The sequence below is a fragment of the Elephantulus edwardii genome, unplaced genomic scaffold (assembly GCF_000299155.1).
Source record: "Elephantulus edwardii isolate Elephantulus edwardi_28Jun2011 unplaced genomic scaffold, EleEdw1.0 scaffold00062, whole genome shotgun sequence".
Lineage (NCBI taxonomy): Eukaryota > Metazoa > Chordata > Mammalia > Macroscelidea > Macroscelididae > Elephantulus > Elephantulus edwardii.
Genome location: NW_006399812.1, coordinates 5,633,710 through 5,651,550, shown reverse-complemented (window position 1 = coordinate 5,651,550; position 17,841 = coordinate 5,633,710). Strand labels below are relative to the sequence as shown.

The following is a 17,841-nucleotide window of genomic DNA, read 5'->3' as shown; positions in this document are numbered from 1 at the left end:
TTACTTGAAGACTTTTGAGTTGTGGTTGTTGGTTTTTTTTAGACTTTTGAGTTTTGGTCAGAGATATGGGCATTCTCTACAGAAATAAATAGGCATAAAGTCCTTTACACATAACATTTAGTTGCAAACTTTAGGGGTTCAGAAATTTCTTGAAAATCTGTCATGGACTTCCTGGTCATTCTTTGGATCTAGATTAAAAATTCCTATCCTAATTTCTGTTTAATTCCTTGCCTAACCTTCAAAACTTTATAATCTTCAAGCTTTCTAGACCTTCTAGTCTTCAGATTTTCCTCTTTGCTCACACATTTCCCACCACATAATAACCTCCGTTCACATCACAAAAAGAAATACATAAATTTTAGACAAAAATTTTTCATACCACTAATTTACAAACTGGCCTACATCCATACTACATCTTTAACCTTCCCTTTTGCTACTGTGAATGAGGGCCTCATCTTACCTGTTTTTGGAGATACGTCTACTTTTTTCCTTAGGGATCTAGTTCTGTGTCCTGTCTCTTTTCTTTGATCTGTTGTTAGCCTGTTCAACTTACACACTGTTGAACTTCCTTATTATTTTTTTTTGTCTCGTAAAGAACAAAGCTGCTATTTTTAGCTTAATTTTCCTGTCAGTCCATCTTTCTTTATCCCTTTAGTGCTAAGATGATTGAAGGAATTGTCTGCATGTGCATTCTGTGACCTGTTGTTAACTTCCATCTACTAAATGTTCTTGCTGACTCCATTGATCCCGTGCATGCCTCTAGAGCTTTTGACATGTATAGTGTGTGCCTCCTTGTTCCAGTACTTTGTGAATACAGATTTCAAAATTGTGGAATAGTATTTGTTAGGTTGACTCATAGAGAAAGATCTTATGGAGAGTATATGAAGTGCACAAAGACAATAAGAATGAAACAAAATTGAAGATATGGAAGAGGATTCTTCTTTTCATTCATTCTTTGATAGATTTTCTAAATAAAAAAACCAAAACACCCAAATGCACTGTCACTGAGCCAGAATCAACTCATGATTGACCCTCTAGTGGGTCATTGGAAGCTGAAGGTAGCATGGGAAGAGATTGTCAGTCCTTCTCCCAAGGAACCACTAGTTAATTTGAATCACTAGAGATGTTCCATCTTTGTGTTAACATTATGGTTCCCTTAGGACTATGCCACCAGAACGGCTTGTAGAACTTTTTCTCTCATTGCTGTCAAGCTGGAGCTGACTCATAGCTGGCCTTCAGTGGGTTTCCACACAGGAGGAGATTGCCTGTCCCCACCGATCGATTGGTGGATTTGAATCACCAGAGAGGCACTGCACCTCCCTGTGGATTACATTAGCAGCATAATGTACTGGACATAATATCCCTGTGGACTATATCATCTAAATTCCCTAGAAGAATTTTAGATCTCTTTAATTTTCTTCCTTATTAAGTAAGTATGTATTCTAAATGCTGAAAACTATTTATACGACTATATTTTATCCTTAAAAATTTGCATATTATATGCAACTGCCTTTGTAGAGATTATTGTTACACCTAAGTTTAATAAAAATTGTTAATAAAAGCAAGGAAGGATTCTGAGCTGTCATTTATAATAGTAAATGTATACTGTATCCTGGTCGTTGAACTGTAAGAACCTCTCTATAGTTTGTAGGAATTGTATAGGATGGATATTATTTATTGTTCTCTTTAATATTATAGAAGAGAAAATTCACATATAAAAGGATGAATAGCTTATTCAAAGCCATGGCTGCATTGCTACTGAGTGATGGAGCTACACTTTGACAGTCTAGCTCTGGTGCCTGGACTTTTAGCCACTGCACTAATGCCTCTTATGATACTATGTATCTTAATGATGTAAACTAGGAAATAGGATCTTATACCTAATTATGTCATCTAGTTCCTGGATTGAATTCCTGATAAGAAAAACAGATCACAAAAGATCTAAAGGCACAGTTTTTCTCTCATCCAGTAAAGTACCTACTGCAAGATTACTAGTGAGTCGGTCATTACAAGATACAGGTCTTACAGGAAAATTAAAAATCATTTAACCATGATAAGGGTAGGAAAAATTCAGAAAATCTTTTAAATAATCTCCTCAAAGTCATCACCTATGTCTTTTACATCTTTGTTTACCCAGAGTCTTAACATGTGACAGGCTTGTCATACCTAAATACGTGTTTATTGAATACTATTTTTAGTGACTTCTCTCTTTTCCCCTCTTTATTGCATTGCTTACATACTACTGTTTTTGTTTTTGTATTTTTTTAATTTTTTTTTTTTAGTTTCTAATGGCTCTTGTAAGAAATTGACTTACTTTTTTTTTTTTTTAACCTAGGGGCTGTCCCACTCTTGTTCAAGCCTTACCAGGTCCTAGCACACAAGTCACTGCCGGCAGCAACCACACGGCAGTGCTTTTAATGGATGGACAGGTCTTCACATTTGGAAGTTTTTCTGTAAGACATTTTAAAAACAATAATATTGCGCATTGCCTTAAAATTTGTCTACATTATAGCTAGATAATTTTTTTCTGATTCCACTAAGATTCATATTTGTATTTAAACATATGCCTCTTTGAGCACATTTTCTGCCTCTATTTTCAACACACAAAACTAGAATGGCATTAATTTCAGGTAATTTTTCTTCTCTAAATCAGCATTAAATTTATTTACTTTAATTGTTGTGTTAGAATTTGATCTGTTTGTTCCAGATCAAAATGCTTTAAGCACTCATTAGAGATATTTCTGCATTTGAGAGATTTAATTTCTAACCTCACTTCAAGCTGAAGTTTTTGCCACTTCAGTAATAATACCTCTTATGATACTGTATTTTGACTCTTTAAATATAGTACTAAAATATAAAATTAAAGCTTGATGATGAGTTAAGAAAAGGTTAATTTTTATGTATACAAAACTTGACTTTTAAAGATTTTTGCAAGTCTAGTTTATTAGATTTATTTAAAATTACAGTTTCCTTTCCTGCACAGTCTCCTTCTCTGTCTCTTTGTTCTCTGGTTTTTTTTCTCCCCAACCTTGAAAATGCTGAATATGGCTTGCAGAATTCATGTAGCTGGTACAGAGTAGAAGGTAGAGTAGAGATCAAAGAAAAAGGAAGACTATGCAGAATAATGAAATACTATCTTGTGCTTGAGTTAACTATACAGAGCTATTGAGTCTCTGAGATATGCTCTATAAATCCTAATCTTTGTTGTTTGATGCCATCAAATCAGTTCAGACTCAGAGCCACTCTAGGTTGACAAGAGTCCAACTTTTTGGATTATTTGCTGAGCATATCGATTGAAGAGGTATGGTGATAATACATACCTGTCTTGTTTTAAACCATGTGATATTCCTTGTTTTGTTCAAGTGGCTCCTTCTTGGTCGAGGTACAAGTTCCCCATAAGCACTATAAAGTATTCTGGAATCCCAATTCTTTTTTTTTATATTGCAAAAGATCTTTTTTTGTCCCCATTTCAAAGAATGTTGACCTGACAGAGTGTGGAAATAATCAAACAGTATCATTGGTATCAGATGTAAGCAAGATTCTGATGAAGATGTTGCAAAAATGACTGGAACAGCACATCAACAGAGAACTTTCTGAAGTACAGGCTGGATTTAGAAGAAGCTGTGGTAGTAGAGACACTATAGTTACTGTTAAATGTATCCTGGCTGAAAGCAGAGAGTACCAGCGGAGTGTCTATCTTTGTTTCATTGCCTATAAAAGGCATTTGACTGTGTGGACCACAACAAACTGTGGCTGACTCCGAGAAGAATGGGAATCCCAGAACACTTGATTGTGTTTATGTGAAACCTATACTTGGACCAGGAGGCTATTGTCAGAACAGAGCAAAGAAACACTGCATGGTTGAAAACTGGGAAGGGTGTACACCAGGGATGTGTCCTATTTCCCTTCCTTTTTAATCTGTATGCATAACAGGTTGTCTGGGAGGCTGTGCTTCATGAGAAGAAATGCCACATCAGGATTGGAGGAAGACTTATCAATAATCTGTGTTATATTGATGATACAACCATTCTTGCTGAAACTGAGGAGGGCCTGAATTGCTTGCCGCAGAAGTTCAAGGACTTCAGCCTTCAATATGGATTGAAGCGCAACATAAAAGAAACAAAGATTCTCACCACTATGCCATTTGGCTATATTACAATAGATGGGGGATGGAGAATATTAACAGCTTTAGTTTATTTGACACCCCAATCAACACTCTTGGTACCAGCAGCCAGGAAATGAAAAGATAAAATTGCATTGCAAAAGTCTGCTGTCAGAAAACTCTCCAAAATACTGAAGAGCAACAGTGTCCGTCTGGAGACTAAGACGTGCCTGATCGAGGCTATAGTCTTTGCAATTACTTGCTATGCATCAGAAAGTTGGACATTGACTAGGGATGATAGAAGGAGAATTCTTAATAAATAAAATTATTTATATCTTATTTTGATCCACATAGTCTAGTGCTTTTAAAATTCTGTTCTTTCATATCAAATCTATCTGACTTCAACAGTGATACCCCTTGTTCCGTTCCCCCCCTGAATCTGGCTTGAATTTTTGGTAGTACCTGGAGATGTGTTGTTGCAACCATTCAAAAATTCTCTTCAGCAAGCTTTTATATGTGTGTGATACAAATAATATTAATAATTTTCAGATTCTGTTGAATCATCTTCCTTTGGAATAGGCACAAATGTAGTTTTTATATGTTCTGTTGGCCAGGCCATTATAATTCAGATTTCCTGGTTTTGATAAGGAGCTTATGAAAGGCTGAATCCATTTGTTGAAACATTTCATTTGGTGTTCTATTGGCTCCTGCCTTGTTTTTATACCTCTTTTTATGCAGTTCTGATTTCTTCTATGAATACCATTGGTTCTGGATCATATGCTGCTACTTCCTGAAATGATTAAATGTCAGTCAGTTCTATTAGATACAATGATTCTGTGTTTTCCTTCTGTCTTGATGCCTCCTGCTTAGTTCAGTATTTTTCTATAGGATCCTTTAGAGTTAGAATACTGAGGCTCGATTTTTTTCCCCCTTCATTTCTCTCAGCTTGAGAAATGCTGAGTTTGTTTCTCCTTTTTAATTTAACTCCAGGTCTTTGCACCTTTCACTATAATACTTTGTCTTCTTGAGCTGTCCTTTGAAATTCATTCCTCAGTTCTCTTGCTTTACCTTTTCTTCCTTAGTTTCTTTTTGTTTTAAAGCAAGAGTTAGAGGCTATTCTAGAATTCATTGTGGTCATTTGGTGTTTTCCTTTTGTTCTTTCCATTTTATGCTTTGATTTTAATCATGTGTGATGTTCTTGACTTATTTACTGTAATTCACTTGGTCTTCACTTATTAGTTTCTAGTGCATAAAATTATTTCTTGGCTTGAACACTAAATTCAAGTAGTATACTTGTAGGTTCATATTTTGAAAGTGAAGGACTTAATTTTCTTCACTTCCAGTTTGAATTTGCACTTGAACAATTTTCTTTTTCATAGTCATATTGCCTTCAGAAAGAGCTAAAACTCCTTACCAGGGAGTTGGTTCCAACTCTTACTTACCCTCCATAGGGATTTTAAGGCTGTAAATCTAAATGGGAAAGACTAACCATCTTTCTATCTGGGAGCTGTAGGTGTATTCAGATTACTGGAGAAGTGTGATCTATTAGTTAGCAGCATAACAAGCTACAGACTTAGTATCCTTTAAACTGTAAGATTTTCTCAAGTTTTTCTTGTCTCTTCTGACATTAATATTTTAAAATAATTTGTTGTTGTGTACTGTCACATTGGACCTGACTCATAGCTGACCTTCCATTGGGTTTCCTAGGTTATATAGCATGAGAAGAGATTGCACTTCTTTCTCCCACACAACAGCTGGAGATTCAAACCACCTGTCTTTGGAGTTGATAGCACGACTCCTTACCACTAGACAACCAGAGCTCCCGAAAATAATGAGTATGTATAAATAACATATCTCGAATTAGGTTTATCTGATAAAGGCTTTCAAATTAGGATTATTTTACATAACTAATATTTTCCTCTATCTTAGAGTAGCACATCTAGAGGCAGAAGGTATTTATCTACTCCTAAGTGAGTATGTCAGTAATGTACAAATTGACATTATTCTGGTATTCCTTGCTTTCAGCCAGGATTCATCTAACATCAGTAATGATCTCCATGTTGCCACGGCCTCTTCTAAATCTAACTTGGACATATAGCAGTTTCCTATCTATGTATTGTACTAGTTGTTTTTTAACTATTTTCGGCAGTATTTTTGCTTGCATGTAATAGTAATGATATTGTTTGATAATTTCCACATCCTGTTGGATCACCTTTCTTGGGAATGAGAACAAACAAGGATCTCTTCCATTTATTTGGCCAGGTAACTGTCCTCCAGATTTCCTGGCATAGACTGGTGAGCAAGTCTAGGGACAGCATCTGTCACTTTGAAACATGTCTATTGGTATTCCCTTGATTCTTGGGACCTTATTTTTTTTGCCAGTGCCTTCAGTGATGCTTGAACTTTCTCCTTCATTACCATTGGCTGTTGAACATAAGGGAATTTCTGAAGTATTTCTGTGTTGGACAATTCTTCTTGACTATGTGTTTTCCCTCCATTTTCTTTTCATCTTTCCTGGATCATTCAAAATTTCTCCCATAGAATTCTTAAGTATTGCATTTTGAGGCTTGAATTTGTTCTTCAGCATTAACTATGTGGATAATAACAAACTATGGTTAACAGTGAGAAGATTGAGAATTCCAGAACACATACTTGTGCCAAGTATATACCTAGACCAAGAGGCTAATGTATGAACAGAGAAAGGGAACAGCGCTTGGTTTAAATTTAGGAGAGATATGCATCAAGGTTATATCTTGTCACCACAACTATTCAGTCTGTTTGAAAAGTGAATTATTTGAGAAGATGGACTTTGTGAAGAAGAATGTGGCATCAGGATTGGAGAAAGACTCATCAATAACATGCAGACAACACAACCTTTCTTCCTATAAGGGAGTAGGACTTTAAGCACTTGCTTGAAGTTTAAATATTGCATCCTTCAATATGGATAGCTTCTCAACCTCAAGAAAACACAGAAGTCCTCACAACTGGACCAATGGGCAACATCATGATAGGTGTAGAATAGATTGAGACTGTCAACGACTTCATCTTAATTGGATCAACAGTCAGTATACTTGGTGTATTTGCTGAGCGGTCAGCAAGCTCAGGAGATGAATTGGACTGGGGAAGTCTGTAGTCAGCAACTTTTCCAAATTATTAAAGAACACTGATGTTAGTTTGAGGACTAGTGCATCTCATTCAGGTGATTTTTTTTTTAATTTGCTATGCATCTGAAAGCTGGACAATGAATAAGGAGGACAGAAGAATTGATACCTTTAAGCTGTGGTGTTGAAGAGTGCTGAATATCTCATGGACTGACAAAAGAACAAATGCATGTGTCTTGGAGAAGGTACAGCAAGGGTGCTCTTTGGAGACAAAAATGATGAAGCTTCATCTCACATACTTTGGACATGTTGCTAGGAGAGGTTATTTCTTGGAAAAGGGTGAAAGGACAGTGAAGGGGAGAGGAAGAACCTCAACCAGGTGGATTAACAGGGTGACTACAGCAATGAGCATGATTGTGTTAGATTGTGAGGAGGACACAGGATAGGACTGGGTTCATATCTGTTGTTCATAGGGTTGCTGTGAGTCAGTATTGGCTCATTGACAACTGACAACAAGAAGAAGTGATTATGTACATTTTATTACCTACTCTGATCTCACAACTGCATTGTTGTTGTTAGGCAGGTGCTATGGAGTTGAGGTGACTACAACTCATAGCAATCCTTTCAATAACAGATCTGAACCTTGCCCTGTTTTTTGTCATCCTCATTAACTCTGATATGTTTGAGCCCAGTGATACAGTCACTGTGTCAGTACATCTGTCTGAGGTCTTCTTCCCTTCCATTGACTCTGCACCTCTGTAAGCATGACATCTTTCCAAAGCCTAACCTCTCCTAATAACATGTGTAAAGTTAGGGAGACAAAATGTCACCATCCTTGCCTCTAAAGAGCACTCTCATTGCAGTTTGTCCAAGACATATTTGTATGTTCATAGTCAATACTCCCACACAACAATTCAAAGGCATCAGTTCTTCTTCTGTCTTTCTTACTTGTTCTCCAGCTTTCAGATGCACAGGAAGCAATTTGAAAAAACCAAACACGGATCATGTGCACCTTACTTTTTAAAATGACGTCATTACTCTTTAGCACTTTGAAGAGGTCCTTGACAATAGAGTTTTCCAGTGTAACATGTCATAATTTCTTGATTGCTATTAGCACAGGTGCTGACTGTGGATCCAAGTACAGTGAAGTTATTGATATTTGAGATGTAATCCATATTTGAACTCTGTAGTAAGATCTGCCAGTAAGTGTTGCAAGTTCTCTTCACTATCTGCAAGCAAGATTGTGTTATCTGCATTATGCAGGTTGTTGATGAATCTTAATTCAGTCCTGCTGCCACATTCCTCTTCATTTATTCTAGCTCCGCCAATAATTTGTTCAACATGCAGATTGAATAAGTATGCACATAGAATACAGCCCTAACACACACTTTCTTGACTCCAAGCCATGTAGTATTCCCTTATTCCGTTTGGACAACAGGTTCTTGGTGTATGTATAAGATTAGCATAAGCACAATTAATATTTATTCTAGGTTTCCCATTATTCTCAGTGTTAGCTAGAATTTGTTATGGTCCACACAATCAAATGCCTTTGCATAGTCAACAGGACATGAATAGATCTTTCTGATATTCTCTGCTTTCTACCATATCCATCTCACATCAGCAGTGATATCCCTTGTGCCATTGCCTCTTCTAAATTTAGCTTGAAATTCTGGAAGTTCTGTCTTGATTTACTGTTGAGCCATTTTTTTAATTCATCTTCAACAGGGTTTTATTTGTGTGTGATATTAATGGTTTTGAACAATTATTTCCACATTCTATTGAACCACCTTTTTTTAGGAATTGGGAACAATAGGGATCACTTCTAGTCAGTTGACCAGGTAGTGAGCTATCTTCCAGATTCCTTGGCAGTTTTCTTTCTGCTGTAAGCAGGTACCCCATACCCCCACCTTTTCTGTTAGTTTGTTGTCTACATGTCTATTTTTTATTTGTATGGAATCTGATTCTGGGGATTTATCTTTTTCTTATTAAATTCTATCCTTAATGTTTGAGTGCTTGCTTTGTCTCAGTTTGATCAGTGGTAACCATTTCAAACTGATTCTTGTAATGTCCCTGCTAATAGTTTTGGTATGTGTGTAATTTTGCTCTTCCTGGTATAATAAGATATTCCAGATTCAACTTGTACATATTTTATTTCATTTTTTAAAGAGTCAATCATTGGGAACTCTTGATTCTTTTTAGTCAAGAGACTTTTAGGTACCAAATTGGTATTTCATGATTTGATTTATACAGAATGTCTTTGCTACCCTAGAAGTACTTAATGTATGTCTATATGTGTATGTATTTTAAAAACCATAAGTCCACCCAGTACTCATGTGTATGTGTACATGTAAGGAGCTCTGATATACAGTGGTTAAGTGCTTTGCAAATAATAGGAAGGTCAGTGGTTCAGACAAACTAACACCTCTGTGGCAAAATGTATTCCTATAAAAATAATAGCTTCAGACACACTTGTTGGCTGTGCTACCCAGTCATATGATTGTTGTTGAATGTCATCAAGTCAGAACCAACTCACAGCTGACCCTCCAGTGGGTTTTTAGAGGCAGTATCTGGCACGGGAAAAGACTGCCCATCTTCCTCCTGTGGAGTAGCTGGTGGATCAAGGTACATGCAGTTGGGTTGGCAGCCCAACTCCTTAGCACTAAGTCTATAAATCACTGTTGAGTTGACATCACCCAACAAAGTAAGTACACCTATACACACACATGTTACACCAAAAATCAAGCTCATTGTCAATTCTGACTCATAACAACCTTCTGTTGGGGTTCTGAGGCTGTAAATCTTTACAGAAGGAAACGGCCTGTCCTTCTCCCTTGGAGCAGTGTGTCGATATGAACCACTGCCCCTCATTAGCAGTGCAGTATGTCACACACTGTGCCACCAAACCTCCTTATACAAATACCTACATAATTACTCCCTCTCCTTGCTTTTTCAAAAGATAGCATATTATACACGCTCTTTTGCATTTTGCTCTTAACTCTTCCATATAATTCGTGAAATCAGTCCATATCAGTCCACAGAGATTTTCTATATTGTTTTTTACTTCTGTGTAAATTCTTTATTCAGCCAGTAATCTGTTCTTGGACATTTAAGTAACTTATACTATATTTCAGTTATAGCTATATCTATAGTTAGAATTTTATCATTTCTGAAAATTCCAAAAACTTTGATTGTCAAATCCAAGGTTAAAATATTCATGAAGTTTTGTAAGATACTGGCAATTTTCTTTTATTCTACATCCCTACTCATTAAATATGAAGCTGTCAGTTTCTCCACAGTGTTGTTTATGTAAGGTGCTGTCATTCTTTTTGTTTTTATTTCATTCCAATTTGATGAGAAGAAATATTCTACTCCTTCCAAGTTCTATTGCTTTTGCTGGTCCTATGAACCTCAAATCCCAACTTTTTGCTGTTGTTAGTACTTTGAAGGTGTAAAGACTTATAGCTGACCCTCCAGTTGGTTTTTAGTGCGAGCAAATCACACGGGAGATTGCACATCTTTCCCTGAGCAGCTGGTGGGTTTGAACCTTTGAGTTGTCTGAAACTCATTTTATTAGATTTTTGGTTTTGGTAGGAAGATCTGTCTCTGCTTTCTTGACTCCTCTACTCTCTTTTTCACAACACCCACAAGTACATGCTTGTGAGGACAAACAGGTGGCAAGAACTCTTGTCACAATTTGGTTCCTTTCTCTGACCTGCGGAGGTTCGAATCACATGTACTTTAATTTATCTCTGTGTTGGTTTTCTGTGTGGAGATACCATGAGAATGCCGCAGTTTGAAATCATACGACTATCATTTTCATCTAATCCTTCAAGTCTCAGTTGTGATCTTTTATGAATGTAAACGTGGCTTATTTATAACCCTTCTCTGAATCCCTCAGGGCTGGTCATTATCTGTCCTAGGTCTGATCTTTTTTCTGTCATATTGTCTTGGAGCTATTGAGTCAAAGCCAGTTCGTAGTACCTTGTGTACAATAGATCCAAACCTTGTAGCATCCAACAGTCTCCATTCTGCTTGAGCCCATTGTTGGAGTAACTACAACAGTGTATCTTATTGAGGGTCATCTTATCTTTTGCTCACTCTTCACCTTTCGAAGCTTGATGTCCTTCTCCAAAGACTAGCCTGCCCTCACATGCCTAAGGTATTTGAGACAAAAGCTCACATCTTTACCATTAAGGGCATTATGGCTACATCTTTCTCAAGACAGATTTGTTTGTTCTTTTGGAAGTCCATCATATATGCAGTAGTCTTTGCTAATAGCACATTTCAAGGCATCAATTTTTTATCTTTGTTATTCATTGTCCACCTTTCACATGCATATGAAGCAATCTTCATTAGTTGGTTGGTATTAAAGGTGTAGATATTTATTTCCACAGTTGTTATGTGCTGCTGAGTAACTTGTGACTCATAGTGACCATAGCTCTGCAGATGCTCTATCCTAAAACAATTTCACTGCTTCTGGCACACCAGCCCCTGACCCCAGTTACTGCAGCAGTCCATATCATCTAAGGTCTTCCTCTGGAGAGGGCCCTGACAGCAGACTTTCCTAATGCAATTAATCTTTTGATTTCCCAGCTACTGGTGCCAACAAGCTGATATTGTTGACAATCTCAATCGTGTCTCCATCTATCATGGTACTGCCAGTTAGCCCAGTGGTGGAAATCTTTGTTTTCCTGATGTTGAGCTTCAATCCATATTAGAGACTGTAGTCTGTGACTTTTTATAGAAAATACTTCAGGTCCTCCTCAGTGTCAGGAAACAAAGTTGTGTCATCTCTGTAGCGCAAGTTGTTGATGAGTCCTCCTACAATCCCGATACCACACACTTTTCAAAGTTAACAGATACTGCACTGGTAAAAATAAGTAATCTCTTCCTTTGCACTTTTCTACCTTTGAAAACCCTCTGGAGGGTCAGCTATGATAGTAAGTCAGTCCCAACTTGGTAGCAAAGAGGCAGCCACTCTGACACTTGGAATCAGCTCCACCAGGAGGAAGATGCTCACTCTCCACTTGTGAGATTTCTGTCAAAATAACTTGCCGGAGGAGTCAGTTATGAGGCAGTTCAGACTTGAAAGCACTACAGTTTTTAGTGGAGTTTATGGAGTATTATGCACAGTGTTCACATTTTTCTGTTCTTTTCTCAAGGAATAGGGATAGCCTCTGAATGAGTGTGAAGATAATCATTTGGATATTTGTCTACTTTTTAAAATCTTCTAGCTGCTTTTATCTTCCTGGTTTAGCCCAGAGTTCAAAGCACCATTGCTGGGCATAGTTTGTGGCTGAAATTAAAAGTTGGTTCTTGGGTCAGCACTTGACCAGGCTGTTGGCAGCTCATCAGGCTTCCTGTTCTTCAGGCTTTTTCTGTTTGTTGTTTCCTATCATTGACACACTTTTACATAACCCTGGGTTCTCCCATCCTGCATTTTCAGAGGGTTTCTGGATCTGGAATGCCATGGAGAAAGAACATTCCAGAGCCAGGGGTGGATAAATATTTACTGTTCCAAAATGAACATTCTTTTGTTCTTTTTCAAGTGCTACGAGTAGCCAAAGATACCTGTTGCTTCTTAATATCACTCTTCACCATGTACTTACATTGTTGTTGTTGTTGTTGTTGTTGTTTGTAGGTGCCATCGAGTATGAGTCATAGCAACCCTATGAACAACAGATCAGAATCCTGTCCTCTAGACCATCTTATTTTTTAAATGAGTTAATATTTTCTGGATACTTTCTGTATGTAATAATGATTCTTCTGTTTATCTTAAAAATTAGGGAAATAACTTATACAAGGTCATAATGATATATAATTTGCAAAGTATATTCACAGTTCCAACATTAGTTATCCTGTTGTGGTTTATTACCCAAGTATTCTAAGATGGTGTGTGTTCAAGAGTGAACTCAATATAATTTTATATTATCAACTTATACATGCAAATGATTTTTAAAAATAAACTACTGGTATATCATGCATGTGTCACACTTTTCCTTTCTATATAGGAAAGATAGTCACTATTTGCAGAAGAATTATGACATGGAAAAATACTTAAACTTCATAATTGTGTTTTTATAATATACTTCTTAATTTATTGAAGTGATAATTCCCAGACGCAGTAGAAATTATTTTATTACTCTAAATAATTGATATTTCATAAAGTGCTTCTTATGTACATAAAAAACAGAAACAGCTATTAATTATTGATGAAGAAGAAAAATGTATCACAGAGTTTGCTTTTGTCCTTTTTTTTTAACTTTGTGAAAATTATGGATTATTTCAGTAATCTTGTTAATATAATTTTATGTAATCTTTTAGAAAGGACAGTTGGGCCGACCAATTTTAGATGTGCCATACTGGAATGCAAAGCCAGCTCCCATGCCAAACATTGGGTCAAAATATGGACGGAAAGCTACCTGGATAGGTGCAAGCGGGGACCAGACTTTCCTACGAATTGACGAAGCACTTATTAATTCTCATGTTCTTGCTACATCAGAGATTTTTGCCAGCAAACACATAATAGGTAATACAAAAAATCAACAACCTCCATCTCCCAAAATTCCCTTTATCTCTATCTATAATGAATAATTTATTTTTTCTTAAAATGAAATACGATCACTGGCTTTTAGTCTTTGTTTTCTTTCCATTTAAAGAAATGGGAAGGAAAGGGGGGAAAGCCTGTAAGTATCTCTTTGTGTCTAAGAATGGAAGAATTAGGAGATTGGAAAGGAAGGTATATATAAGATAAACACTGGTACCAAAAAAAAAAAAAATATATATATATATATATATATATATATATATTTGCCAATCAAAATCTGTTTTGTAGTAGGGAGGAGAGTGCTGTACTCTTTCTGTTTGTTTATTTGTTTGTTTGTTTTAATAAAGGATGATTTATATGAAATGTTATATATTTCAAATGGGCAGTCTCCTGTATGAAATGCAGCCTCAGAAAATCCATTGGAAGATTAGCTATGAGTTGAGTTTGACTAGACAATACATAACATAATTCACACTTTGGTATTTCATTAAGGCCAAGCATTCAGCCCATGCTTGTGCTCCTTACACTATGACTAGCTGTATTTTAGAGAAGAGTGGTGTGGGAATTAGGAGCATGTGTTTTGGATTCAAAGAGCTTGGGATTTGATTCCTCACCACTTCAAGTCTTTTAATGCCACAGTAGTTAAGTACTTAGCTGCTAACTGGATTTCAAATGGTTTCAATACACCAGAGGCTCCAGATCCAGTTTTACTCTGTCCTATATGGTCACTGTTAGAGTTGATTCAGAGACACACAATAACAACAATGTCTTTCAATATCAGTTTTATCTTCATTGCAATGCAAATTAATACAAATACCTTAGAGTTTGTGTGAATATAAAACAGTACTTCATGTTTTAAATATTTATCATTTTTCCCAAGGCTTGGTCCCAGCTTCTATATCAGAACCTCCTCCATTTAAATGTCTTCTAATTAATAAAGTGGATGGGAGCTGTAAAACTTTCAATGATTCTGAGCAAGAGGATCTACAAGGATTTGGTGTATGTCTTGATCCTGTGTATGATGTAATTTGGAGGTAAGCTTCTCCGTGTGAAATAGAGTAGTAATTAATTTATCAACTTGTACAGTTACACAAAATTCATACACAAGCACTTTTCACACATGAAAACTTTTCATTAAACCCATAGCGTCACTTTATAGTTATTTCCAGTCAATTTTACAGCAAATAAAATCAAACCCACTGCCAACAAGTTGATCCCAAGTGGAATTGTCCCTTAGGGTTTCTGAGGTTTAGATCTTTATGAAAGCAGACATTTTTGTTGTGAACAATGGCTGGTGGGATTAAATGGGTGTGAGGAGAGAGACAGAGAGAGGTTAAAAAATAATAATAATAAAGAATAATGGATGGTTTACCCATCAGTAGAAATAATTGCAGACGGTGATATGCAGACAGAGGAGGGGAAGGAAAGAGAGAAGAGATTAGGGGATGAATAGGTAAAGTGAACAGGAAGTGAGAGTACCACAAGATCTTAATAGGATGATGTAAATAATGGCGTTATACAATTAAAAAGTGAGTGGTAGACTAGAAACCCATACCATTTTATTCTGGATATTATGTCATATGAGTATTCATGTATTTTATTGTAGAAACACTAATGTACTTGTTTCTAAAAGGCTACCCTAGCCCCTCCTGGGTAATGTTATATAGCAGTAGGTGCTACAGAGATTGAAAAAAGAGGATATTATAAATGTTGTTGTTGTTAAAGTGCCATAGAGTCATCTGTGACTCAAAGTGACCTTATGTATTAACAGTCCTCAATTCTGCTCTATCCTGTGCCAATCTTACTGTCTCTGACAAACCTACCCCATTAACACAGTCACTAAATCAATCCATCTCATCCAGGGTCTTCCGCTCCTGCACTGTCCCTCCATTCTCCCAAGCATGACTCCGAGGACTAGTCCCTCCTTACAACATGTCCAGAGTATGTCAGATGAAGCTTCAGAATCCTTGCCTCCAAAGAGCAGCCTAGTTTAACCTTCTCCAGGCCAAACCTGTTCGTTTTCATGGCAGTCTGTAGTATATTCAATGGTCTTCTCCAGCATCACAGCTCAAAGGCATCAATTCTCCTTCTATTATCCCTAGTCATTGTCCAGCTCTCTGATGTATAGCAAGCGATAGCAAAGACCATGGCCTGTATCAGGCACACCTTAGTTTCCAGATTAACGTCATTGTTCTTCACTAATTTGGAGAGTTTTCTGAGAGCAGACTTTCCCAATGCAGTATGTCTTTTTAATTTCCTGGCTGCTGCTGCCAAGAGTGTTGATTGTGGAGCCAAGCAAACTAAAGCTGTGAACAATCTCTTCATCCATCACAATGAAGTCTTTAGTCCTTGACTTTCTGTGGCAAGCGCTTCAGGTCCTTCTCAGTTTCAGCAAGCAGAGCTGTGTCATCTGTATAACGCAGATTGTTGAAGAATCTTCCTCTAATCCTGATGCCACATTTTTCCTCATAGAGCCCAGCATCCCACAGTTCAGTCAGAAAATCAAAGGGGCTGAACTCGTGCAGCATTTCTTAAGCTTCAAGGACTGACAAACAAATTCAAATGTCAAGTTGCAATACTACGGATGCTTTGGCCAGAGTATTAAATTATTCAGGAAGTATTAGAAGAAGATGGAAAGAATATACAGAGTCATTGTACCAAAATGAATTGGTGGACTTAGAAAAATTTCATGATACAATGTATGAGCAAGAGCCTATGGTGATGAGGGAGAAGTTCAAGCTAGCTGTTCTGAAAGAACTGGCAAAAAACAAGGCTCCAGGAATTGATGATATATCAACTGATTTATTTCAACAAACAGATGTGGCCCTGGATGTGCTCACTAAGTTGTGCCTAGAAATGTGGAGGACAACCACTTGGCCAACTAACTGGAAGAGATCTATATATGCTCCCATTCCAAAGAAAGGTGATCCAGCAGAGTGTGGAAATTATTGAACAATATCATTAATATCACATGCAAACAAGAATCTGCTAACGATTATCCAAAGATGACTGAATCAGCACATCAGTAGAGAACTACCAGAGAGGTACAGGCTGGGATTAGAAGAAATTGTAGTACTAGTGACCTTATAGCTACTGTTAAATCGATCTTGCCTGAAAGCAGTGCAAGAGGAATGTCTACCTGTGTTTCATTGACTATGCAAAGGCGTTTGACTGTGTTGACCAAAACAAACTGTGGCTGACTACGAGAAGAATGGGAATCCCAGAACACTTGATTGTGCTTATGCGAAACCAGGAGGCACTTGTCAGAACAAAGCAAGAGAAACACTGCATAGTTCAAATGGAGAAGGGTGTATGCCAGTTCAAATGGAGAAGGGTGTATGCCATGGATGTTTCCTATCTCCATATGGTTATAAATGAGATGAGGAAATGCTAATAAAAATATAAGTGATGAAACAATAAATAGAAATCTGAATTATTGTTGTTGTTATGTATACAGTTGATTTGGAACCAACTCATAGCTGACTCTCCAGTGCGTTTTCAGAAGCAGTAGATTGCATGGGAGGAGATTACCCATCTTTCTCCCATGAAGCAGCTGGTGGATTTGAACTCCATGTCTTTGGGTTGGCATCAAAGTTCATAGAGTTTCCAGAGGCAAGTTGTTTAGGAAGTGGATGCATAGCAACTCCTTACCACTAAATCACCTGATCTCCCTTGAAAACTAAGTATTTCTACTTAAAAACAATCTTTTAAAGTCAATAAATTATTCTTATAAGATAATTCCAGATTAAAATGTTTGTCAAATTCAAGTCTTGCCTAATATACTTTCTACTAGTTCTACAGATGGTAAAAAAAGTGAATACCAATAGCTGCTTCTTTAAATGCTGTTGTTAGGTTTTGTCAAGTCAAATATGACTTGTAGTGACTCTAGAAACAAAAAATCTGAACCTTCTTCTATTCTGCTCCATCCTTACACTTTCTGACACATAAGAGCCCATTGCAACAGTCACCATGTCGGTCCACCTAGTTGAGGGTCCTCCCCTCCTTCTCTGACCTTTTACCCTTTCCAGCATCATGTCTTTCTCTGAGGAATAGCCCCTCCTAGCAATATGCCATAAGTTGTTGTTGTTGTT

At 37.0% G+C, this 17,841-nt stretch overlaps 1 protein-coding gene across 1 annotated transcript in view; it reads left to right on the top strand.

Moving 5' to 3' along the window:
* The window catches only part of MYCBP2 (MYC binding protein 2, E3 ubiquitin protein ligase), a 377,715-nt gene that overhangs the window by 175,404 nt on the left and 184,470 nt on the right, over positions 1 to 17,841 (top strand). Inside the window, exons 20-22 of the mRNA XM_006887864.1 lie at positions 2,336 to 2,453; positions 13,528 to 13,732; positions 14,631 to 14,784. Coding sequence (XP_006887926.1) covers positions 2,336 to 2,453; positions 13,528 to 13,732; positions 14,631 to 14,784 — 477 coding nt within the window. The remainder of the gene's footprint in view (positions 1 to 2,335; positions 2,454 to 13,527; positions 13,733 to 14,630; positions 14,785 to 17,841) is intronic.